The following is a 26,980-nucleotide window of genomic DNA, read 5'->3' as shown; positions in this document are numbered from 1 at the left end:
TGGGGGTGTGGCTCAATGAAAGAGCATGTTTCTTTAAATATGTGGGGGTATAGCTCAGTGGTAGAGCATTTGACTGCAGATCAAGAGGTCCCCGGTTCAAATCCGGGTGCCCCCTCTGGATTTGGCAGATTAGGATTAAGTGCAAGCTTATCTATATAGTAAGGTTCTGTATGAGATTATATCTCAGTGGCACATCCTCTCGCTAGGTAATTTTTTTGTATCTGGCATTCTTTTCATATCCAAAATCCTTATCCAAAAGTGAGTCTGTCATCTTGTGTGTGGCTATGATCCAGGGAGTGTGTGGGGGTATAGCTCAGTGGTAGAGCATTTGACTGCAGATCAAGAGGTCCCCGGTTCTCACTGACTGGAGAGAGACATATGGCAAACGACACTGGACTGGTTGGAGAGAGATGCATGGCAAACCACACTGAACCGGCTGGAGAGAGACGCATGGCAAACGACACGACTGGCTGGAGAGAGACGCATGGCAAACAACACTGGACTGGAGTATCAACAACGAGCAAAAACATCAGGATGCAAGAGATACATTTGGTGAAAGGAAATACTTAAAGGAGGCAACTGTGATTGTGAATGTGGAGAATGTAAGTGAGGTGAGGGCTGTGGATATTATTAAAGCAGTGATGGACAAATGTGGATATGGGGAAATCTTGGCACTAAGGCCAAGACAAGGAAAAGAATACGAGCTGACAATGGAAAAGAAGAAACTTGTGATAAACTGACTGAGGGATTGTTGATAAAAGGAGTGAACTGTGATATAAAGAAACTTCAAAACAGAGACTATGTTGTCTCTTTCATGCATCTGCCCGTCTAACTTGCTGATGAAGAACTGGAGGATCAGGGGGTTTCCCAAATTTCAAAAATAAAGCGGCGTGTTTATCCGGGCACCAGCATTGAGGATGGGACGAGATATGTAAAGGCGCGGTTCCCCAAGGAGGTGGCCTCCCTCCCTTACAGCAAAAAAATAGAAATGGCAGAGGGTCCACAATACTTTCGGGTGATGCACAGCCATCAGGTGAAGACTTGTAGGCTGTGCATGAGCCCAGACCATGTGGTGAAGGACGGCCCGGAGTTCAAATGCTATAAATGTGAGGAGAGAAGGCACTTCGCAAGAAATTGCAACGCTGTTACGTGCCCAGATTGCAATTTGGTTTTAAATAAGTGTGAGTGTTGGATGCAGGGTGAGGAGGAGGAGGAGGAGCAGCAGGTGAGCGGGCAGGTGCATGAACGAAACAACGAGCAGCGAGACGAGGGAGAAAGAGTACGAGATAAAGGACTGGAATCAAATAAGAATACAGAACAACAGAAAGAGTGTAACAAAAAGATCATACAAACACAATGGGTTGGAGGAATTTGGATAAAGATGTATTTGACTGACAGCCTGCAAAATGCTTTGGATACTGTGGAACTGGATGAAAAAAGGAATAAAGTATTGAGTGATGCACAAAAGAATGAAATTTTATGGACACAGATGGATGTGACAGTATGAAAAAGGAGATGGACGCTGTGGACCTTAATGATGAGAGTAATGAGAATCTTTCTGCTACAAAAGAGTGTGAACAAGGAAAAGAAAATGAGGAGACGCAGGGGAAATCATTGAAAAGAAGAAGATCTGTAAAGGTAATACCCAATCTAGATACTGCAAGAAAAAGAGTGCTTAAATCAATCAATCAATCACCTTTATTTATATAGTGCTTTAAACAAAATACATTGTGTCAAAGCACTGAACAACATTCATTTGGAAAACAGTGTCTCAATAATGCAAAATGATAGTTAAAGGCAGTTCATCAGTGATTTCAGTGATGTCATCTCTGTTCAGTTTAAATAGTGTCTGTGCATTTATTTGCAATCAAGTCAATGATATCGCTGTAGATGAAGTGACCCCAACTAAGCAAGCCAGAGGCGACAGCGGCAAGGAACCGAAACTCCATCGGTGACAGAATGGAGAAAAAAACCTTGGGAGAAACCAGGCTCAGTTGGGGGGCCAGTTCTCCTCTGACCAGACAAAACCAGTAGTTCAATTCCAGGCTGCAGCAAAGTCAGATTGTGCAGAAGAATCATCTGTTTCCTGTGGTCTTGTCCTGGTGGTCCTCTGAGACAAGGTCTTTACAGGGGATCTGTATCTGGGGCTCTAGTTGTCCTGGTCTCCGCTGTCTTTCAGGGCAGTAGAGGTCCTTTCTAGGTGCTGATCCACCATCTGGTCTGGATACAGACTGGATCTGGTGGCCACGGTGACCTCGGAACAAGAGAGAAACAGACAAATATTAGCATAGATGCCATTCTTCTAAAGATTTAGAAAGTACGGTGTTATGTGAAGTGTTTCCGGTTCCGGTTTACCTAATTAATGCAGCCTAAAAATCCTTTAACGGATTTGGATATTAAAAGCATATTAGTATGTTATGTGTATGCCAGGTTAAAGAGATGGGTCTTTAATCTAGATTTAAACTGCAAGAGTGTGTCTGCCTCCCGAACAATGTTAGGTAGGTTATTCCAGAGTTTAGGCGCCAAATAGGAAAAGGATCTGCCGCCCGCAGTTGATTTTGATATTCCAGGTATTATCAAATTGCCTGAGTTTTGAGAACGTAGCGGACGTAGAGGAGTATAATGTAAAAGGAGCTCATTCAAATACTGAGGTGCTAAACCATTCAGGGCTTTATAAGTAATAAGCAATATTTTAAAATCTATACGATGTTTGATAGGGAGCCAGTGCAGTGTGGAAAGGACCGGGCTAATATGGTCATACTTCCTGGTTCTAGTAAGAACTCTTGCTGCTGCATTTTGGACTAGCTGTAGTTTGTTTACCAAGCGTGCAGAACAACCACCCAATAAAGCATTACAATAATCTAACCTTGAAGTCATAAATGCATGGATTAACATTTCTGCATTTGACATTGAGAGCATAGATTGCGATCAAGTAGCACACCTAGGTTCCTAATTGATGACGAAGAATTGACAGAGCAACCATCAAGTCTTAGACAGTGTTCTAGGTTATTACAAGCAGAGTTTTTAGGCCCTATGATTAACACCTCTGTTTTTTCTGAATTTAGCAGTAAGAAATTACTTGTCATCCAATTTTTTATATCGACTATGCATTCCATTAGTTTTTCAAATTGGTGTGTTTCACCGGGCTGCGAGGAAATATAGAGCTGAGTATCATCAGCATAACAGTGAAAGCTAACACCATGTTTCCTGATGATATCTCCCAAGGGTAACATATAAAGCGTGAAGAGTAGCGGCCCTAGTACTGAGCCTCGAGGTACTCCATACTGCACTTGTGATCGATATGATACATCTTCATTCACTGCTACGAACTGATGGCGGTCATATAAGTAAAATTTAAACCATGCTAATGCACTTCCACTGATGCCAACAAAGTGTTCAAGTCTATGCAAAAGAATGTTGTGGTCAATTGTGTCAAACGCAGCACTAAGATCCAATAAAACTAATAGAGAGATACACCCAAGATCAGATGATAAGAGCAGATCATTTGTATTTCTAAGGAGAGCAGTCTCAGTACTATGATACGGTCTAAATCCTGACTGGAAATCCTCACATATACCATTTTTCTCTAAGAAGGAATATAATTGTGAGGATACCACCTTTTCTAGTATCTTGGACAGAAAAGGGAGATTCGAGATTGGTCTATAATTAACAAGTTCTCTGAGGTCAAGTTGTGGTTTTTTTATGAGAGGCTTAATAACAGCCAGTTTGAAGGCTTTGGGGACATATCCTAATGACAATGAGGAATTAATAATAGTCAGAAGAGGACCTATGACTTCTGGAAGCACCTCTTTTAGGAGCTTAGATGGTATAGGGTCTAACATACATGTTGTTGGTTTAGATGATTTAACAAGTTTATACAATTCTTCCTCTCCTATAGTAGAGAATGAGTGGAACTGTTCCTCAGGGGGTCTATAGTGCACTGTCTGATGTGATAATGTAGCTGACGGCTGAATGGTTGCAATTTTATCTCTAATAGTATCGATTTTAGAAGTAAAGTAGTTCATAAAGTCATTACTGTTGTGGGGTTGGGAAATGTCAACACTTGTTGAGGCTTTATTTGTCGTTAATTTAGCCACTGTATTGAATAAATACCTGGGGTTATGTTTGTTTTCTTCTAAAAGAGAAGAAAAGTAATCAGATCTAGCAGTTTTTAATGCTTTTCTATAGGATATGCTACTTTCCCGCCAAGCAATACGAAATACCTCTAGTTTTGTTTTCCTCCAGCTGCGCTCCATTTTTCGGGCTGCTCTCTTTAGGGTGCGAGTATGCTCATTATACCATGGTGTCAAACTGTTTTCCTTAACCTTCCTTAAGCGTAAAGGAGCAACTGTATTTAAAGTGCTAGAAAAGAGAGAGTCCATAGTTTCTGTTACATCATCAAGTTGTTCTGAGGTTTTGGATATGCTAAGGAATTTGGATACATCAGGAAGATAACTTAAAAAGCAGTCTTTTGTGGTAGAAGTGATGGTTCTTCGATACTTGTAGCAAGAAGTAGAATTTACAATTTTGGCTATATGAAGTTTACACAGAACTAAATAATGATCTGAGATATCATCACTTGGCTGAATAATTTCAACACTATCAACATCAATTCCATGTGACAGTATTAAATCTAGAGTATGATTTCGACAATGAGTAGGTCCTGAAACATGTTGTCTAACACCAATAGAGTTCAGAATGTCTATAAATGCTGATCCCAATGCATCTTTTTCATTATCGACATGGATATTAAAATCACCAACTATTAAAACTTTATCTGCAGCCAGAACTAACTCGGATGTAAAATCACCAAACTCTTTAATAAAGTCTGTATGGTGCCCTGGTGGCCTGTATACAGTAGCCAGTACAAACATAACAGGGGATTTATCATTAACATTGGTTTCTCTGGATAATGTTATATGAAGCACCATTACTTCCCCCTTTGCCTTTTAGACGCGGCTCATGTTTATAACAGTAATCTTGGGGGGTGGACTCATTTAAAATAATGTAATCATCAGGTTTTAGCCAAGTTTCTGTCAAACAGAGCACATCTATATTATGATCAGTTATCATATTATTTACAAAAAGTGTTTTCGTAGAAATTGATCTGATATTCAATAAGCCAATCTTTATCATTTGTTCATCCATATTGCATTTGTTTTTTATTTGTTGAACCTCAATTAAATTGTTAACCTTATCTTGGTTTGGACTTTTTTTGTATTTTCTAGTTCTGGGAACAGACACAGTCTCTATGATATCTAGGTGAAAGAGTCTCTATGTGCTGAGAATTAACTGACCTCTGTGACGGGAGGCAGCTAGCAGACGGTCGGTTTAGCCAGTCTGTCTGCTTCCTGACCTGGGCCCCAGTTAGTCAAGAATAAACACTAAGACTATGTGCCATATTTCTAGACAGAAGAGTGGCGCCACCCCAGGAGGGATGAAGACCATCTCTTTTAAACAGGTCAGGTCTGCCCCAAAAGCTCGTCCAATTGTCTATGAAACCTATGTTATTCTGTGGGCACCACTTAGACATCCAGCCATTGAGTGATGACAATCTGCTATGCATCTCGTCACCACGGTAAGCAGGGAGGGGACCAAAGCATATTACAGTGTCTGACATCGTGCTTGCAAGTTCACACACCTCTTTAAAGTTATTTTTAGTGATCTCCGACTGGCATTAGTGCCGGCATGAATAACAATCTTACTGTATTTACGTTTAGCATTAGCCAGCACTTTTAAATTTGCCAAGATGTCAGGCGCTCTGGCTCCCGGTAAACATTTGACTATGGTGGCTGGTGTCTCTATATTCACGTTCCGTACAATAGAATCACCAATAACTAGAGCACTTTCATCAGGTTTCTCAGTGGGTGCATCACTGAGTGGGGAGAACCTGTTTAATCTTTTGATCGGAACAGAAGAGCGGTGTTTTGACCCACGACTACGCTGCCTCACCGTCACCCAGTTGCCCTGCTGCAGGGTCTCTGTTGCCGGAACCGGACAATGTACAGGAGTCCCTGAGCTAGACGCATCCAAAGCCGTATCTAGAGCCCTAACATTCTTACTGTCCTCAATTAAAGTTTGGATGCGTGTCTCTAATTCTGAAATCTTCTCTGTCAGCCTGACTATTTCCCTGCATTTATCACATGTGAATCCCTCATCAGTGACAGAGATAGATAAACTGTACATGTGGCAAGAGGTGCCAATAATTATAGTAGGCGAAGCCATTACTCACCGTGCTTGATGAAATATTCTTACTGCGGTTGTTTGATGAACTTGTGAAAAACTGCCTGCTTAAAGAAGATGGTATTGAGTGTACAAATAAATATGAGCTGCTAAAGGGTTTGGAGGAGATGGACTGAGTTTATAGGTTTTATGCATGTTTTTATATATTTTATTATATGTTATTATGATGGGTGATTTTAATACCGTTTTCAGTAAATTAGAAATGGGCGATGGAATGGTTTTTAAAAATGATAAAGGAAGAAAGAACTGAAGTTATTAATGGAAGAAAATAATATAATTGATGTATGGAGAGAAAGAAATGAAAAAAGAAAGAATATTCAAGGAGGCAATTAGGTAGGGAATTTTATGTGTAAAATTGATTTTATTTTATGTACAAGGAACATTGAAGACTTTATTGGTAATATTATATATGAAGAGTCAAGCTTAAGTGACCATAAACCACTTTTTATGCAAGTAGACTGGAGTTAAATGAAAACAGGGCCGGGGGTATGGGTTTTAAATACAGAGGTTTTGAAGAATGAGGAGTATGTGTTAAAGGAACACTCCAACTTTTTGGGACTTTAGCTTATTCACAGTATCCCCCAGAGTTAGATAAGTCCATACATACCTTTTTCATTTCTGTGCGTTCTGTAAGTGCTATTTGACGCACCCACCTTTAGCCTAGCTTAGCACAAAGACTGGATGTAAATGGATACTGTTAGCATAGTAATCCCAATAAGTGACAAAATAATGCAAACATTTTCCTATTTACATGTTGTGATCTGTATAGTCACAGCGTGTACAAATAACAAGGCTATATGAGACAGAAGCCATTTTTAATCGTATAAATACTGGGAATTAACTATGTAAAGGAAATATGTGTAATGTACAGATGTGTAAAGAAAATGTTCTGTATTTTCTATTGATTGTGTTTAATCTATTGTATTTTATTGATTGAATTTTCTTTAAAAAAAAAAAAAAAATCCTGGTTTTCACCCAGGCGGCCAGGTTCGACACACGATATGGGAACGCATGCTCCCTTTTGCTCCCCTTCTCAAAAATCCAGCACATCTTCCTGCACCAGAAGTGACTTTTTGGCAAGCAGTAGAGCTACAAAACCCTGATATGTCGAGGTTTTTTCTAGCACTTTGCCCGTTCGATAGCTCAGCTGGTAGTGACGGGGCGTTAACTAGCCCAAACAGGAGAACACGATATTAAAAGTGCCCAAGAGTTGTATTAAACGGCGTCTTCCACTCGTCACCCTCCCTAATACGTACAAGGTGATAGGCATTGCGAAGGTCCAGTTTTGTGAAGTATTGTACCCCCTGCAGGATTTCAAAAGCAGATGACATAAGGGGTAACGGATACCGGTTCTTAACCGTTATGTCATTCAAGCCTCTGTAGTCTATGCAGGGGCGCAACGTGCCATCCTTCTTCTTCACAAAAAAGAACCCAGCCCCCGCAGGAGAGGTGGAGGGAACCATAGTGCCCGCGTCTAACGATTCTGAGAGATATTTCTCCAGAGCCTTAAGCTCGGGAATAGAGACAGAATAGAGCCTCCTGCGAGGAGGAGTGGTACCACGAAGAAGTTCTATGCTGCAATCGAATGGTCAATGCGGAGGAAGAGATGTGGCCCGGGAATGACTGAAAACTGCCTGTAGATTTTTTGTTTGTTGAACCTCAATTAAATTGTTACTCTTAAATTGGTTTGGACATTTTCTTGTATTTTCTAGTTCGGGGAACACACACAGTCTCTATAGTTTGATATCTAGGTGAAAAAGTCTGAGAATTAACTGACCTCTGTGACATGAGGCAGCTAGCAGACGGTCGGTTTAGCCAGTTTGTCTGCTTCCTGACCTGGGCCCCAGTTAGTCAAGTATAAACTCTAAGACTATGTGCCATATTTCTAGAGAGAAGAGTGGCGCCACCCCAGGAGGGATGAAGACCATCTCTTTTCAAAAGGTCAGGTCTGCCCCAAAAGCTCGTCCATTTGTCTATGAAACCTATGTTATTCTGTGGACACCACTTAGACATCCAGCCATTGAGTGATGACAATCTGCTGTGCATCTCATCACCACGGTAAGCAGGGAGGGGACCAGAGCATATTACAGTGTCTGACATCGTGCTTGCAAGTTCACACACCTCTTTAAAGTTATTTTTAGTGATCTCCCCCATACGGAAATGTAATATATGACATATATGTCCCTATATCGCTAATGACACTATCATATATGCTAAATATAAGACAATATATTGCTATCACATATATACATATCTCTAGATATATGTTGATATAGGTTTATAACATATATAAATTTGGCATATTAAATTAGTATATTGACATATATTAATATGATGTATATGATTATTATTTATATAATACTGTATGTTTTGACCATATATGTAACCGATATGTTTAATTTATATATGCCAAACTATTCAAACAACATACATTTCACATGCCTATGGTTTCCTTATTCATGTGTTTTCCTTATTTGAACAGTTTGAACTTTTATCAAGTCTACACATCCACATTTCATTTCTATCCCATTTTCGAATCTTTTATAAAATGTATTATTTTACCTCTTCTTAACCAGCTCATAAAAAAATAAATACTACACCAATTCTATTTGAAAACATACATTTTCTTTTTTTCATCAATAGCCATATATCAATATCTATATGTAAGAAAGTACATACATGCACTACATATGCAGATGCATACAGAATAATATACAGTTGTGTTTGTCTTCAAAAATCTAGGGGTTCTTAATTTAAACACTCTTTCTTTACTCACTCTTTCTCTAACTTATGCAGCTGTTCTCCACTAGCATTCAAAGAAAATAAACTTTTGGTGCTTTCATCAAAGTTTGGCAGAGCTGCAAAAACTGATGTCACTGATGCCAGACATTATATATATATATATATATATATATATATATATATATATATATATATATATATATATATATATATATATATATATATATATATATTTATATATATATATATATATATATATATATATATATATATATATATATATATATATATATATATATATATATATATATATATATATTTATTTATTTATATATATATATATATATATATATATATATATATATATATATATATATATATATATATATATATATATATATATATATATATATAAATTAAACAGTTACTTCATAATGGTTAAGAAAAGTCATAATGTAATCACATCTGTGCTGAGGCATGTACAGCAGTAAGGTGAGACAGCACCTTCTCGACTGGATGAAAGTGTAGAGGATTTTGAAGCTTAGGCATGTCATGTTCATTGCATTAAATGTTTGTAAGTACATATCCATAACCCTTTTTTAAAAAATATGTACGAAATTAATGAAATGATGTGTTTTTTTTTTGTTTTTTTTTTTTACATTTGTTTAGTTTATATCATGCATTAATTCAAGATATTTTGCAAGTAATATACATAATATAAGAACATATCATTTAAAATATATGTGCACACAATGTTTTTATATTTAATTTATATATTGCATATACATTAATCAAATTTTTATATATATATATATATATATATATATATATATATATATATATATATATATAAATATATATATATATACATATATATATATATATATATATTTCATTTTAAATGTAAAATATATACTAAGACTATATAAAAACATATATAAGGGACATATATATGTCACATATATGAAAGCAATATGCTATGCATATATGTTTAGTTTGTATATTGAACATATATACAAAGAAATATATGTCATGTATATTGAAAATTATATATGTGACATATATAAAAAAACACTATTATACATACATAAAATATATGGGCTAGTTTTATATGTCAATATATGAAATTGTTCCATTTTCTAATAGGTTTTATATATGGGCAGATATATATGTACATATATGTTTTCCCTTTCTATGTGGATATATTTAATATATGTATATTTCATATGTGTACATATATTACATTTCCGTATGGGCCAACTGGCGAAGTCGAACATCATTAGAACCGGCATGAATAACAATCTTATTGTATTTACATTTAGCATTAGCCAGCACGCTTTCAAAATATATACGCATTAAATTACTACAACCACTAATTAATGGAGACCTTGAACAGTTATTCCTTTATGAGTTCCACTATTTACTGCCTGTGACTGTCACAGGACTGCACTTCCGCTCAGTTCATCTCACTGACGCAGCTGATGTGTGATCTTTCCTTAGTACTCGTGGCCAGTAATACTAAAATAAAGTAGCTTTACTTTTCTGAAGTTTTTCAATGGCTCTCTGCTTAACCTGAGCAGTCGAAAACTCCGTATTTATTGTATGGATGAAGCAGCAATGTAAATGTCTAAAGCATACGCATAGTTCAATTGTATGATAAATGTGTTTTAACAATGTTGTTGAAGTGAATGTAAGAAGGAAACTGTTAAAATAACCATAAACACATAAAATAAGCATTAACAACAACCTTGAAATAAGAGTGCAAGGTTTATCTGATAATCAGATGCATGAAAGTGTTGTTATAGTAAACAGAAATTGGGTGTATTTTCTTTCAGAATCATCATTCATTGATGGAGAGGAAAAGTTAAATATTATAGCATTTTATTTTATGAAAATGAGATAAAGAAGTTTTCACACTGAAAGAGAAGTGATCTCACACTTATAGACATGCCAGGATTTATCTGCAGCTTAGCTGAATAAAAGCAAAATTAACTGAGGAAATGTTAAAGAGTTATTTCAGCCAAAAGTTAAGCCATAAATTACTCACCCTGAAATCATCCTAGGTGTATATGACTTTCTTTCAATATATGACTGATAATTGTCCAGCAGTGGATTTCTTCATTGATTTCTTATAACAAATACAAAGTTATAGATAAGAGAATAATTAATTGTAATATATATATATATATATATATACACACACATTTGTATTTGTTTTTTTTTCCTGACTAATCAGCATTTAAAGAATTTAGGGGAAGCATTCAAATAATCCTGTGAATGCACTTAAAGAATGCAGAATTGAATCATTATGATCAAATTGAAACGCTAACAGCCCTAATATATATATATATATATATATATATATATATATATATATATATATTATAGTTAAATCAAGCCTATAATAAACAATAAGTAATTCATGTGCAAATTGGATTTTTGAGGCAAATGAAGAATCTAACCCCCTCAGCACACCCAAGATGTGACTTAAAAAATCTGATTAAGGATAGTCACTACAATCGGCATGTTGCCAACACAGCATACATCACAATACAACAGAATACTGTAGGATTTCATTTAACCAAAAGTAGCACACATATTTTAACCCTGAAGCTCTGATTTAAGGCCAAATGGTGTACCACTGAGCTGCACTCTAATACTACCAGAACACCTTTCAAATGGTCATAACATATCATAACACGTTCAGTTTGACTGTTGAAAGATAACAAAATTAAGCAATCTCTGTCTCACTGTAAAGCCAAGGTTTTGCTTATGCCACACATGGTAAGTTGAAAGGGAGCACTCAGGTTTGTACTGGAGACCTCTTATTCTGCACTCAAATGGCCTTCCACTGAACTATATTTATCTTATATTTATCAGATGGTTTACCAATAAAAAATAATTTAAAAAAAAACTAATAAATAAAAAAGTTTGTCTTTAGAATATTATTTTAGAATTGATTGGCTTCCCACATCACAATACATCAATTAAAAAAAAAAAAAAAGTCCAAAGGGAGCATCCATTCAAACTGGGACCTTAAACTGCAACTGCAGTCAGATGCTTCACCACTGATCTACACGCCAACAACAACATTTTTTTTTTATTTTATTTATCTAAACAACACTGCATATACTGCATTTATTTTACATAATGGTTTAACAAATTGTAATTAATTATATCAAATATTAAAGAAAAGTCATTTGTTTAACATATGATAATTCAATACACTCAACATAATAATAATACTAATAACTTAAACACACAATTAATGTTGAATTATATATTTTTTTATGATACTAATTTGTAAACTTATTTTTATTTAGATGAATACAATGTTTTGTGCATAGATATATATAGGTAGATGCCACATTGGACTGCTCCAGACATGTCAATGCGTACGCCATCTTGGAACGGTCTATATGTCATCACGTTGTTACTATGCATTATATAACAATTAAAATCATGAAATAACTGTTATAAACATTATTATTATTATTGTTGTTTTATTTTATTTTATTTTATTTTATTTATTTATTTTGCCTTTCTGTTGTATTTACAATTACATGAGGAGCAGAGAGTGAAAGCCAAAACAATTTATCACAGAAGGATAACATAAGGGGGATTTTCTTTTGCTTTTGCTTTTGTTTACAGGAAATAATGAACCCTCCATTGCTCTGCTTTAGTTTAAAGCACAGATGGAAACTAATGTACTCTCTGATCATTGGGTGCAAGACACAAGCCACTTTGGATGAGTAGCTACTAACATATCTTACAAAGTAAATGAATAAAAGCACACACCATCAAATATTATACCACCAGAAATTCTGTTACACTTCTCCTCCTTTGTGTGTGGGTGTGTGGGTTGCTGGAGGAGTGAGAAAAGCCAGAAACAGAAGTCAGGTACATGCAGCAAACACAGTGTCTGTGCATTTGTGGGTGAAATGATATTTTTGAGGTGGGTCTGCATGTTCATAATACTTCCTTCTTCGAACAGGGATTTTTTTTCTTTTCTTTTTTTTTTCTTTAGATCAGTTCCGTTCAGTTGTGTTATGTGCTGCACTCTGTCTCTGTCTTTCTGTCTCACTCTCATTTTCTCTCTCCTTCCCTCCCTCCATCTGCTCTCTTCCCTATCTGTGTCCATCTCATTTATTCTTTCTTTCAGCATCTCCATTTTGTGGCATGCTCTTCACTTTGGTTTGGGTTCTTTTTTTCAAAGTACAAGTGGCCCGAACTTTGTTTTAAATGGTATTCTCAGTGACTTCTCTCTTCCTCTTTCACTCTCTCTCATATACTTTTTACATTGTGTTGTTACCGTCATCCAGTCACATTTGCATGATTGACGTTTGTATTTCCTCCATTAGCAGCAGAAACGGCTGTAAGAAAACTAAAGAGAGAAGAGGAACCAAGGGCCTTTGTGGTGAGAGAGGGTGCCACAGTCACATGATATCTGTCACTCTCTTGTTCGTTTTACCTCGCACTGTTGCAAAGATGGATTTTGGTTTCCACGTTATGGATTAAATTGGGCGATCTTTAGCTGCTCCCGTGTCACCTTTAAGTTTCAAGCTCTGGTGAGTGACCTATGATTGCACCCATTACTGATCATATGGCATGCAGAGTGATCTTCTTCATATCTTTTTATTAGCTTGATATGAATCCTTCATAAGTGTAATGATAGAAGACAGCACAGGTAAAGGGATGTGAACAATACAAAGAAATGTACTGTTTAAATGTAAAAATAATATTTATTTATTAAAGTAACTAGGGATGGAATGTAATATTTTTATCTTTTTTTGGCTTTCAGCTTGTTTTCAAATCATCTCTTTATTTCATTATTTATTTTTCATAGTGATGCAATTTGTACACTTGTATTTGTCTAATTATATCTAAACAAGTTAAAATGTACAGCAACAGGTTTAATGAATACGTAACTGGTGTCAAAATGTCTGGTGTCTTTTTTTTTATTTTTATTGATTTATTTTGTCAAAGTAGCTTCAAATTAATGACAAACTTTCTGCAAACCTCCCAGGTATGAATTATTTTAGACAGGACTGTATTTCTTAACTCTAAGTGCTAAAGGACCTTACAAGACAAAAGGATGTTAAGGCTCTATTTATTTATAAAAGTCTTCACATTTACATAAATGTGAAAATAGGTAGGAGGTCCTTGATGCTATCATTTTTCTAGAAATGAGTCATAGATTCACCACCACTGTTTTTCTGCTCATACTCCTCTGGTGCTTCTGCAATATGCAAATATTGACCATGTGTTCACAGTAAATATGAGATTCCTACTAGACTAAATTCAAAGCCTTATTGAAGTGTCTTCACAAGATTTTTACATTTTCATGATTAATTGAGCAGTGGAAAAGACAATAGTTGTCAAATCAAATGTGAACATGCTCTTCAACTATATATATATATATATAATTATTTGTCTAGATATATATCTAGAGTACAGGCCTAATGACAAAAACAAAAAAAACAAATTCGAAATAATGAAAATCTTTCTTTTTTTAGGTAATTAGTGAGCTCCGTCTCTCAGCATCACAAGGGTTGTGTTACCATGGCAACTAGCAAGCAGAGCTTTATGAGAGCTGCCGAGCCTCAGTGTTCATCGTCTGCACAGAGAGAGGAAGAGACGCATGTTAAGGCCCCTCTCACAACTATGTATGTCCACAACGTTCCTGCCCCTGGCCTGCGGCCATATCCACAGGCCCAACCTGAAGCCTTGCAGGATGCAACGGTTCTACCACTATTCCTGCCAAGGATGTGCAGCAGCTCGACTCTACCCTCTCTGACACTGCATATTGCCAGCGGGACTGTTTTGCAACAACAAAGGCTAGTGGCTCCAGCAACGTCGGCGAGACCTAAGTCTATTGGGAAGCATATTTGCCCTCAGTGCGGTAAGGACTGTCTGAAGCCCAGCGTGCTCGAGAAACATCTTCGTTGTCACACAGGAGAGCGACCATATCCCTGCACTACCTGTGGCATTTCCTTCAAGACGCAGAGTAACCTTTATAAACACAAGCGCACCCAGGCTCATGCACGCCTTTCCAGCGAATCTGACAAAGGCACCTTCAGCAGCCAGGAGAGCACAGAGAGCTTAAAGGACAACTGTAGTACTCCATCATGTGAGATGATTGGCAAAGAAGTTCTTCCTGTAGTGACCATACCGAATCAAGTAGATTCTACAGAGACTAAGACAATGTCTGTCGAATGGGCATTACACAATGTTGCCATGGTTGGATTAAGCACAATACCTGCACTTCAGGACAAGGTAAATTATTTGAAATTATCAGATGGCTTGAAAAATAATCCTGCAAACCAGCAGACAAGCGCACTGAGTGAGGATGGATGTACACAGCTCCAAACTCCAAACCGTATACCTCTCCAGAGGCAGGAAGCTTTATTTTCCAAACCGTGGGATTCCCCAATGTCCCGAGGAAAATCTCAAAGCCATGATAGTACAGATTCTGGCTTCAGTGACAGCAGTGAGCATCATTCATCTAGCAGTCCTGGAGCAAGTTTGCATGATCCCAGTATGGAATCATTAACAGAAGCCACTATGGAACAGCAGGAAACAGGAGCCTCACAGACATCCTCAGAGATGACCCCTGACCCCAAATGCAAGGTGTCCATTCAGGAGAAGCAGAAGCTGGAAGAACGTATTTCAAAGCTTATATATGAGAATAGTGTGTTGGTGGATAATAAACAACTGGAAAATGTGCGGCCTAGAAAGACAGTATTGTCAAAACAAGGAAGCATTGATCTTCCTGTGCCATACACTTACAAAGACTCCTTCCATTTTGAGATAAGGAGAAGCAAGCAAACCTCAAGCTCACAAAATCCAGACAGAGGAGGTGGGGCAATTCACAATTCTCACCAGCACTCCACTGGCCTGGAGCATGCACCATTAACACGAAGCAGTTCTCTCCCCTTCACTATGTGTGGCAAACCCAATGATGGAGCAATCAATTTGAATCTTAGTAGAAGGTGTAGTGCAGGGCATGTTTACCCATTAAGGTCATCAGACCAACAAGCACCAGGTCATCGTTCACTAGTTAGGCAGGTAGCGGTAGATTGTCTGCCTACTTCAGAGGGATCCCCGGCTGAAAGAGGGAGTATTAACAGCCTTAGCTCTGATGGAGACAGCACTGATGTCGGAACAGAGCCAATTATAAAAGGAAACTACAGGAAAAAAGCCCGAAAATTTGACTACACAAAGTGGCACACTTACAAAGGTGGGATATTTACGAAACTCTACAATACTGAGAAAGACAGTTTACTGAAGACAAAAAAAACTACACTGAACTCTGAACAAAGCCTGGAAACTCAAACTGGTCAACAGAGGGACAATGGATCTGTGTCTCTGAGCTTTACTTCCTGTTCTGTTGTGACCTTACAAAATGACCTTAAAATGTCCTATACCAGCTTTGAAAATAATAAGGGGGAAGACATGGAGAGGGATGAAATAATGACACAACACACTGATTTCCATATCCCATCAGAGAGGAAGAAACAGCGCACTGGGAATGATGTGAAAATGCTCAGTATTTCAGATCCTAGAGCTGGTGGGGCAAATGGAAATCAGGGTGGTTTAATTCATCAGTTACCCCTGTCAACTTGTGCAATGCACGATTCCATCACAGTGCCAGCACAAAAGGTCAACATGCAAAATCTCCAACCGCAGGGTAGCTTCATACATCAGTTCTCGAATCCAAGTCAGCTCGTTGGTAATTCTCTTAGCCCTGCTGTTTGTTTAATCAATGTGAGTGGGACACCTGGAACCCCGTCTGGTTCTATCAGCAGCCCCACCGTCCCTTTAGCCAAGACCAGCTTTCCTCCCAAGTACCAGCTAAAGATTCCATGTTCCACAGATGGAGTGTCAGCTTCTTGTTCTGGCTCAACTTTAGCACATAGCATTTGCTCAAACGTTCCAGCTCTCAAGCAAAGCCGTCAAACTACAGTGCAGGGTCCTCTTGAGAACAGTGTACAATCTTCAAAGCAGTGTCAGGGTGTTTCAATAGTCACAACCACTGAACGGAGTAAACAAGATGTATTGTGTGCAACAACCCCAATGTTATCGGTTTCCGGTTCAGAGCTAAATCAAACATGCACTTTATCCAAAGTCCTGACACAGATTCAGTCTACCACGCCTACATCAATTTCTCTTGTTTCTCCACTAGTGCAACATCAAATATCTTTGCTGCAGAGCAACTGTGCAACACGTGTGGTGGAAACCCCGTCAACAGTTTCTGTATCATCTGTATTAACAACCTCAGAGAACGCTCAGCCTGTTACATCAATGAACACATCAACAGTGAATTATTGCTCAGAATCCAGTCTACAAACCTATTCTTCAGTAACTACTACACCTACAATACAAAACCATCCTGTCTCCCCTGTGATTGAATCAGGAAAACCTCTTGGTCTTACTGCAGACACCGAATCCATAGTTTATGAAAATAATCTAAACAGTACTGCTTCTAAAATGGTCAATGGTGACTTTCAAGGGTCCCAATCTGAGGGAAAGATGATACTACTAAATGGCTCAACACAGGCTCAGAACACATTTTATGTACAAACAGCTGACCTCCAGATAGTCATGCAGCTCATTTCTGATGAACAGTTAGCTCTGATAGAGCCTCATATTGAAACAGCAACTTCAAGCATTTTAGCAAACCAGACAACTCTTTCTAAGGAGGTATATAGCACTGATGTGTCTCCTGTATGCATGGCACAGGAAATGATAAATAATGTTGAGATGAGAAAGAAGAATGGTTCCAACTGTGAATCTGTCAGTCCAGTAAACAAAGCAGAAATTGTTTGCAATTTAAAATCTCATAATGATAAAGATTATGCAAATGAGTGCCCTCACTGTGTTTCATCCTGGTCACATCCACAGACAAAGGTTCATATCTCAGCCTCAGTGGATTATAATAAAGATTCTGCTGGGCAGTTGGATGAAACACAGAAGATACCTGAGAATTCACAGGAAAGAAAATCTGCTGGTTTTGAGGTCATCACAGAGACACACCACAGACTAGCGGCTGGAGACAAACTATGTCAACCTCAGTTACTGGACAACAGTGATTTTGTCCATAACAAAGATCCAGGCAACTACTCTGAAGACCAAACATTCACAGAGATAACCAGTGATAAAGAGCTGTTCTGTTTAATGCAGCCAAATCACATTCAAACTATAACAAATACTCAGCCAGTGGAGCCAAAGGAAAGAGGTCAACTCATGTCAGTCACATTATCAGGAAACTGTGAAAGTGTTCAAACAAAGAAACCTACACAGCTCAGAACTTGTATCTGTGAGAAAAAGACGTCTACTGGAGAATCACAACATATGCAAAAAGAGCTCAACTCCACAATACAGCCCAGTCACAACAAGCCACACTGGGCTGCATGTGGCAGCTCAGAATTAGATACAAGAGAAATGAGAGCATGTGTCAAAGGGAAGCTCAACTGCAAGCTGATTGAGACATTTTGTCCATGCCAGACACCTACACAGTATGTATTCAAACAAGCCTTTGCTCCATGCGCAGGTGACTTTGATAATGACAATTCTAGTCAAGGGAAAGTATCCTGTCCAATGCTGAACAAGACATCTAACATTCATAGCATTCCTGAAGACAGCATCAGATGTGAAGAAAATCTGGAAAATCTGGAAACTCTGCAAGGTAATATTGTAATATAGTATTTGCTTGTGATAGAGCAACCGTAACTAGACATTGTACATAATAAAAACTGATATCACAGGGTGACATATCATTTTCTCTCCACAAGAGGGTGACAGGAGATCTATACTTGCCATGTCTCTGTTACCAGACAATACCTTTTGACAATGCAGATTTACTCTAAATTGTCTAATTATCTCATACACTCCATAAAAGTGGTCTCTATAAAATACATCTACGAAAATCATTTATGATTCCTCTCTTGAAAGAACATTGTCCTCAAATGTTGCTCTTGGCTTCTGAGAAAGTGTGATTTGTGCCCACATTTTTTTCTTTACAGTAGAATTTTTTTTTTTTTTTTTTTTTTTTTTTTTTACATTTAACACTTCAGCTGTTGAGCACTTAAAGTTTATTTAACAACATTATGCCTAGTCACATGCTGTATTAACATAAGAATATTACCAAAATCTTAGAATTCTTTGTGAAACGTTCCAGAATTCTAAGTGGATAAGTACAGAAAAACCATGCTGTCGAAGCAGTCAAACATAAAATGCAATTTATAGGTTAAAGAATGAAAACTTCAGAAAATTATGTTTGCAGCTGATTAGCATTTAGTACATATTTAGCAGACACATAATTTACTACTGACCATTAATGCAACTATCAATGTTACATTAAAAAATTTCTTTCCTGTATTGCCAGAGACATGCCAGAGACATCTCAGATTGAAATAAAACACTACGCATTAGTATAATTATTCAAAAAGTGCAAGCTATTGAATCATTCTGTCTTGCCTGTTCAAGTGTTCTAGCTGTCAGTTCACAAGCAGAACCTCCAGTTCAGTTCAGTTCAATTCAGTAGGATCGCCAAGATTTTAGTGTGAGAGGCATTTTTCTTTTTGTCCTAATCTTTGTTATTCCACTGTATTCCCACACTCACCTGAAGTTTCTCTTATCAGAGTCACTTGTGGCAAACGTTTCATCCTTGCAGTCTTTACAGTGTACATAACACTCTAAAGAGATTCCCTTTTATTAGGTCACAGGTCACTCAATTAGTCACAGTTACAAATATGAAGAAGGTCAAGTGTCAATCAGAAGGACTTAGAATAAACAAAACATGAAAAGTCTGTGGCTGCCTGATATGTTTGACTGATCAGATGTGTTCAGGGAATTAATAGGCTGCTTAGTAGAGGTCACTGGAAAATGGTCCCTACAGGGACTCACTAGAATCGAGCAAAGACCCAGAAGTTAAAGGGAGATGTTGTGCCTGTCTCCATTCCAGACAGCTGGCGAGCAATCTGAGAGCCAAATGCAGCTTCTTTTTCTGAGCAGTGCTGCACAGAGGCATACGCAAGAGTTCAGCCAAACCAGTTCCACCCCAGAGGACCTGACTGATTGTTTTTCATAAAGACAATCATTTTTATATATCCACTGCCATAATATATAGTAGCATATTTTAGTCTTTGTGCCTTGATATACAATGTGAAACTGTCATTTTTTTTCTCTCTCTCTTCATTTGGCTGACATTGTGTTTGCAATCGTCACGTTTCCACTGTCGGGCCAAAAGCAGGTGTGCTAGTGCGTGCCAGGGCAAGTCACTTGTCACTTACAGGGCTTGATCGTGCCTCATCAGTGCTTCCTCGGGGGCCAAAAGCCCGTTTTTTTTTTTAAATAATTTGATCCGATGTGGATTATAATCACCATACCAGACAGAAATATTTATAAGCGATGCAAACTATGCACGCTAGTAGGGGTGTAACGATTCACTCGTTTTCTCGATGCATCGATTACAAACCCTGTCGATTCATATGCATGGATCTTGAAACATGATTTTTGAATCGTGAATCGCCGATTCAATGCTTTCAAAATGAATACACATTAAATTACTAGGCTACACGCACAAATTAATGGAGACCTTGAAGAGTGTTTGTGAATCGTGCCTCTTATCTGTCCTTCACGCGCTCCACTGTTTTAGCCTGAGACTGTCACAGGATTGCGATCGCGCTCCGTTCGTCTCTGACGCAGCTGACGTGTGATTTATAGGACTCGTGGCCAGTAATGCTAATGTGAAGTAGTTTTACTTTTCTGTAGTTTGTCAATGGCTCTCTGCATCTTACCGACGGAGTTACCGGAGCCGTCGACAGCTGTATTTATTGCATGGACGGAGCAGAAATGTAAGTGTCTAAATCATACGCACAGATCCATTGAATGATAAATGTTTTTAAACAATGCGGATGAACCGAATATACGAAGGAAACTTTTAAAATTAACCACAGCATTAACAACGACCTTGAAATAAGAGCGCAGGATTTATCTGATAATCAGATGCATGAAATTAGCGTTTGTTTCATTAGCAAACAGACATCTGGAGCGTTTTCTCTCAGAATCATTCGCTGATGGAGAGGAAAAGTTAAATAGAGATGAAGACGATTTCACACTGAAAGAGAAGCGATCTCGCTCTCATAGACGTGCTAGGCTATATCTGCAGCTAAACTGAATAAAAGCAGAATGAACTGATGAAACTAAAAAAAAAAAAAACACACAAACAATTTATGAATGATGCAGTGCTAATTGACATTTATTACAGTACAGAAACTATAATGTATATGTTCTACCTTATTCTGTGCAGAAATTTTTAATAATTGCTATAATGTAGCCTAGTATATAAAACAATCATAAAATTGCCATTAGGAAAAAAACATTGATTACAAATGATTGATTATTGTCCAGCAGTGTATTTGATTTATTACAGCTAATTAAAAGTAATTAAAAAAGAAGATAATTCATTGTAAAAAAAAAAAAAAAAAACTAATAATAATAATAATAATAATAATAATAATTATTATTATTATTATTATTATTATTATTATTATATAGGCTACATACATAAAATGATTGTATTTGACATTTCTGTCACTTCTGAAAATATGGCTACGCCCCTGGTGTGAGAAAATGTTAGTTTATACATAATACTCTTTAAGCTCTTTTTTAAAAACTTGGCTTACATACAATTTTACGTATGCCATGTCGCATCATTAAACTAGCATTTAACAATGGAAAACCTATGGTACCCATGGTTCTCTAACCATAAATGTTACTGTAATTTGCCCCCTGACTAAGCATTTAAAGAATTTAGTAGAAGCATTTAAATAATCCCGTGAATGCACTTAAAGAATGCAGAATCGAATCGTTATAATCGAATCGAATCTAATTTAATTGTGAATCGAATTGAATTGAATCGTTCTAAATTTGCAAAAATCGTTCTTGAATCGAATCGAAAACCTATGAATCGTTATCGAATCGAATCGCTGCCTTGCCAAAGATTCACAGCCCTACACGCTAGCCATTAACGTTACTATAATAAATAAAGTAATTGTGACCACTTGAAGAAATCAGATACCAGCTTCTTATTCTCTATCACAATCATGTATTTATTTAGTAACATATTTTATCAGTCATACTGTTAGTCTCGTCTCGATAGTTTAGCTTTGCATAGCCTATGTCCTAAAAGTATAATAATGCTTTTTGTTGAGGAGTGTTTATAAAAATATAGAAATGATCATTATTTGTTTTTAAATGCGATGTGTATAGGCTACTGTGACTACAAATAAACAAAAACAGACTCGACCGAATAAGCAGGCTATGTTCATGATGCTTTCTGTGTGACTAATTTTCAATCCTGATAAATTAATTCATTATGATCAATGTATCACTTATTACAGTAAAACATCAATGCTTTTGGATTTAAATATTTAACAAACCATGCAAACAAACAGCCGTTTTAATCATATTCATTTTGTGATCGCACTAGTACCAGTGAATTTTTTCTTATTGGTTTTCTATTAACTTCTCTTTATTGGTGAAATGATGGGGTTGTGTGACTTTTGTTCCTGAGGGGCATGTAAAGGGTGGGTTTTAATGAAGCTTCTGGCTCTAAGGAGGGCACGTAGCACTATGGACTCGGTGCTACATGTCCGAGGCTGTTAGCCCTGCCTGGCCCATTTAAAGCATTGGCTTGCACTGCCTCAACAGTGGAGAAGCGACTAATGAGGCCTATGTTCCAGGAGGCTGACATTTGCACATCAATTACAAAGTTTTTCTGTTTGTAACTTTTGCATCCACAATAACATTTTTATGTTCCATTTTAAAAAAGATAACTGAGACCAATTTATCTGTTTTGGATAAAGAGCTTTTTGGCTGCCATAAAACTTCTTTAGTTGCCTATAAAAAGTTGGCATAAACAGCTGGGAGTGCATGCACTTATTTTATGAATGTTCATGTTTTGAACAACATGATTAAAAGTAACACTTCTGTCATATTAGTATTATACTACCTGTCCATAATATTTTGCAGTGAATTTATTTCAATATTTGAAAATGCCTTCATAGGACATATAAATACAATTCTCTGACAAACCAAAATAATAATCTGATACCCTGCTTTAGGTAAAGACTGCAAAATGTGCTGCATTTATTCATTCATTGTTCTGCCCTCAGGATCTGTGGAAGATGGTACCCTTAAAAGCTTTTGGTTTCAGAGGGACCCTGGGACAGAGAGCAAGGAATCAGTCCCCAAAGATCCTGAGAGTAGAAGTGGAGCGGGGGAAAGAGCCAGAACAGAGGTGGGTGACAAAAGCAACACATGCCAATTATTCAAAAACAAAGACAAAAGAGCCAAAAAATAAGTTTGAGTAAAGAAAGAAAGAGAACATGAAGAATGGAAGGGCATAAGGGAGCATAGATAGTGACAGCTAAAGTCCTGATAAACCATTCAAATAGACAAAATGTGGAATACACAACCAGATGTTTAGCATAACAAGTCAAGTCACCTTTATTTACATAATCCTTTACAAAATAGTGATTGTGTCAAAGCAGCTTTACAGTGTCAAACGGGAAAATTGTTTGTCAATAATGCAATAGGATTACAGGGCTATAGGTGCTGATCCACCATCTTGTCTGAATATGGACAGTTTCTGGGTGGCTACTGTGACCATCTGATCTGCATACAGTCTGGATCCATATGGCTATGGTAAACTCAGAATTAGAAAGAAAAAGACTAATATTAGCATGGATGACATTCTTCTTTTGATGTAGAGAGTATAAAGGGTGCTATGGGAAGTGTTCCCAGTTCTGGTTGACCTAATTAATGCAGACTTACAATCCCTAAACAGATTTTAATTATAGAAATGAAATAATGTATTATGTGCATGCCAGGTTAAAGAGATGTTTTTTTTTTTTTATCTAACAAATGTTAGACAGTGTTTTATGTGATTACATGAGGAGGTTTTTGTACAATAATTGAAACTTTTTTATATATGCATTGTGGTAGTTTTGCGAATTGATTTTATATAAAGCTGAGTATCACCATCATAACTGTGAAAGCTACCACTATTTTTTTATGGTATCTCCCAAGGGCAACATGTTAAGCGTGAGTAGTAACAGTCCTAGTACTGAGCCTTGTGGTACTCCATACTGTACTTGTGATCAATATGATACATTGTCATTCACTGCTACAAATCGATGTCAGTCAGATAAGTAAGATTTAAACAATGACAGTGCAATTCCAATAATGGCAAGATCATTTTGTAGTCTACTCAAAAGAATGTTGTAGTCGATATTGTCAAATGCAGTTCTAAGATCCAGTAGCACTAATGGAGAAATGCAACTACGATCAGATGATAAGAGTAGGTCATTTGTCACTCTGATGAGAGCAGTCTCAGTACAGATACAATCTAATGACAGAAAATGGAGATTTGAGATTGGTCCGTAATTCTCTAGAATCAAGTTGGGTTTTTTAGTGAGAGGCATTATAACAGCCAATTTGAAGGTTTTGGGGACATGTCCTTATGACACTTATTAATTAATAATAATCAGAAGAGGTCCTATGACTTCTAGAAGCATCTCTTTTAGTATCTTAGATTGAGTAGGGTCTAATAGACATGTTGTAGGTTTTGATGATTTGACAAGTTAATACAATTATTCCTCTTTTATAGCAGAGAATGAGTGGAATTGAATCTGATATGATGCTGTTGCTGATGGCTGCATAGTTATAATTTTATCTCTCATAGTATTGATCTTGAAAGTAAAGAAGTTCATAAAGTCATTACTGCTGTGCTGTTTTGGGCAATGTCTGCGACTGTTGATGCTTTATTTTCCATTGATTTAGCCATTGTGTTTTTTTCTTCTAAGAGAGATAAAAAGTAAGTGGATTCTAGCCGTTTTTGGAGCTTTTCTATAAGTAGAAGTACTTTCCTGCCACTGAATACGAAATGCCTCTAGTTTTGTTTTCTTCCAGCTGTGCTTCATTTTCCAGATGCTCTCTTTAAGGTGCGAGTGTGGTCGTTATACCATGGTGTTGAACTGTTTTCCTTAATCTTCATTTAGCATGAAGGAGCAACCTTATCTAAAGAGCTAAAAAACACAGTTAGGACTTTACATGTAGCTAGCACCAACTCATATAATTATTTCCTTATGGTGCTTTGGTGGCCTGTATATAGTAGCGAATGCAAACGCCACAGGGGATTTTTCATTAACACTTGTTTCATTTGATATTATTATATGAAGCACCATAACTTCAAAAAATTTTACTTGAAACCAAACTTTTGAGAAATACTGAAAATATTACTATAAATTGTGGATCCCCCTTTACCTCTTGGAGATGGCTCATGTGTATAACAGTAATCTTGGGGGGTAAAATAATGTAATCATCTGGTTTTGGCCAGGTTTCTGTCAAACAGAGCACATCTAGGTTTTGATCTGTGATCATAAACACCAAGGGCAATGACATGACTAGTAACATATTTTACACTGTGACAGTTTACTAGACAATATACTCTAACGTATATTTAATTATTTCATTTTGATTATTTTAAGTATTAAGTAATAAAGCACTTCACATCCAACTGAAAGAAAATGTTTTAGGAGGGACATCAAGGTAAACCAGCCAGCCGACCCTACACCACCCCTGAAGAGGAAGTGTGAGGCATTCCATAATGTGTACTAACTATATGTTTCCTTTGATAATAGGAAGAGGAAACGTCTTGCGAGGAGCATCAAAAATCTGCTCAAGCTCACCCACATTTCTCCCGGGAAGTGTCCCTTAATATTTCAGAGCCACTTAAGCATGACAAATTTGGAGTTTCGAACAAACCAGAAGCATCTGTTTGCACAAAAATTATTTCACAAACTTGTCAACATCAAGCTCAAGGGGAATGTAACAACACCACCAGAAAAGACAGCATAGGTGAACATTTGGTTAACAGTCCTTGTCAAGAGACAAGCCAAAAGGAGACATCTTCACCAAAATATTCCAATCAAACATGCAATCATCTTTTGATGCATCCAGTCAAAGTCAATACCACGCAAAATGAATTCCAGAAGGAGACACAGACAAAGGGTGCTATGAATTATTGGATTTATTCCAAAGGCAACCAAGTACAGACATCAAAAGACAAAATGACTGGCACAACTTTATCAGCCAGTGTTCTGCAACATAACTGTGGTGATTCAAAGACTAATATGGCTGATGCAAGTATTTCTTCATTATCCAGTGCTGGGCCCAGTTCTTGCAATGGCTCACATCAAATGTCTAGTCAAGAATGTCACACCCATCAAATATGTCCCCCAGCCATGCACAGCAACCCAACATATGTAGGTAATAATAGTTACCTGGAACATGAGGACAGTAACAGCAGCAGTGATGATGAGCAAAAACTAGTCATTGAACTTGAGTAAGGTGAAAGTACACACAAAGCAAGGCAAAAAAAACTCAAGGTGTCCAACACCGCCATATGTGCCACTACACAGAAGGCAAAAAGCCCTTTAGCAATTGCAAAGAAAAACCTATGGCATCATTAGGCTGACATGAAATGGTATTTTATCATCATAAGTCTATACACTGGGGTATCATTTTGTGACATATGTTGATGTTACTCTCACAATGAAAGCTCAGTCATATATATATATATATATATATATATATATATATATATATATATATATATATATATATATATATATATATATATATATATAAAACAATTTATTTATTTTTGCTAATATTCAGTGTTTTCAGGCCAAACCATTGCTTTGCATGAGGAACAGATCATGTATGTAATCAATTCCGAACGCTGATGCTGAAATCCTGCACACATTCAAAAACTGCTGTCTGAAGAAGTTTTACAATATATTTGATGTCTAATGTCATTTGCTCTTGTGTGTCTTGTGTGATTTATCTTTTAAATGAGTACTGGCTGTTTTTTTCACAAATAAGGAAAATGTTCAGCTATTGATACCATGTGATTTGCTTTGCT

The 26,980-nt window shown here is 37.0% G+C and overlaps 1 protein-coding gene and 1 non-coding gene across 3 annotated transcripts; both read left to right on the top strand.

Annotated features, from left to right (window-relative positions):
* The first annotated feature begins 43 nt into the window (after window positions 1–43).
* On the top strand, window positions 44–115 carry trnac-gca (transfer RNA cysteine (anticodon GCA)). Its single transcript has one exon. It is a non-coding gene; the product is annotated as a tRNA-Cys (tRNA).
* Window positions 116–13,005: 12,890 nt separating this feature from the next.
* Window positions 13,006–26,873, top strand: LOC128022659 (uncharacterized). 2 transcript variants are annotated; one of them, XM_052610415.1, is made up of 5 exons: window positions 13,006–13,230; window positions 13,347–13,553; window positions 14,502–18,673; window positions 23,166–23,290; window positions 25,695–26,873. In XM_052610415.1, the coding sequence occupies exons 3-5, from the start codon at window positions 14,548–14,550 to the stop codon at window positions 26,400–26,402; spliced, it is 4,959 nt and encodes a 1,652-aa protein (XP_052466375.1). In that variant the 5' UTR covers window positions 13,006–13,230; window positions 13,347–13,553; window positions 14,502–14,547; the 3' UTR covers window positions 26,403–26,873. The 2 variants fall into 2 exon arrangements, with proteins under 2 accessions (XP_052466375.1, XP_052466374.1); XM_052610414.1 differs by having other exon boundaries at window positions 13,006–13,553.
* Window positions 26,874–26,980: the final 107 nt, after the last annotated feature.

This window comes from Carassius gibelio, chromosome A11 (genome assembly GCF_023724105.1).
Source record: "Carassius gibelio isolate Cgi1373 ecotype wild population from Czech Republic chromosome A11, carGib1.2-hapl.c, whole genome shotgun sequence".
Classification (NCBI taxonomy): Eukaryota; Metazoa; Chordata; class Actinopteri; order Cypriniformes; family Cyprinidae; genus Carassius; species Carassius gibelio.
Note: the sequence above shows the minus strand (reverse complement) of the source record. Positions and strands in the feature narration are given on the sequence as shown.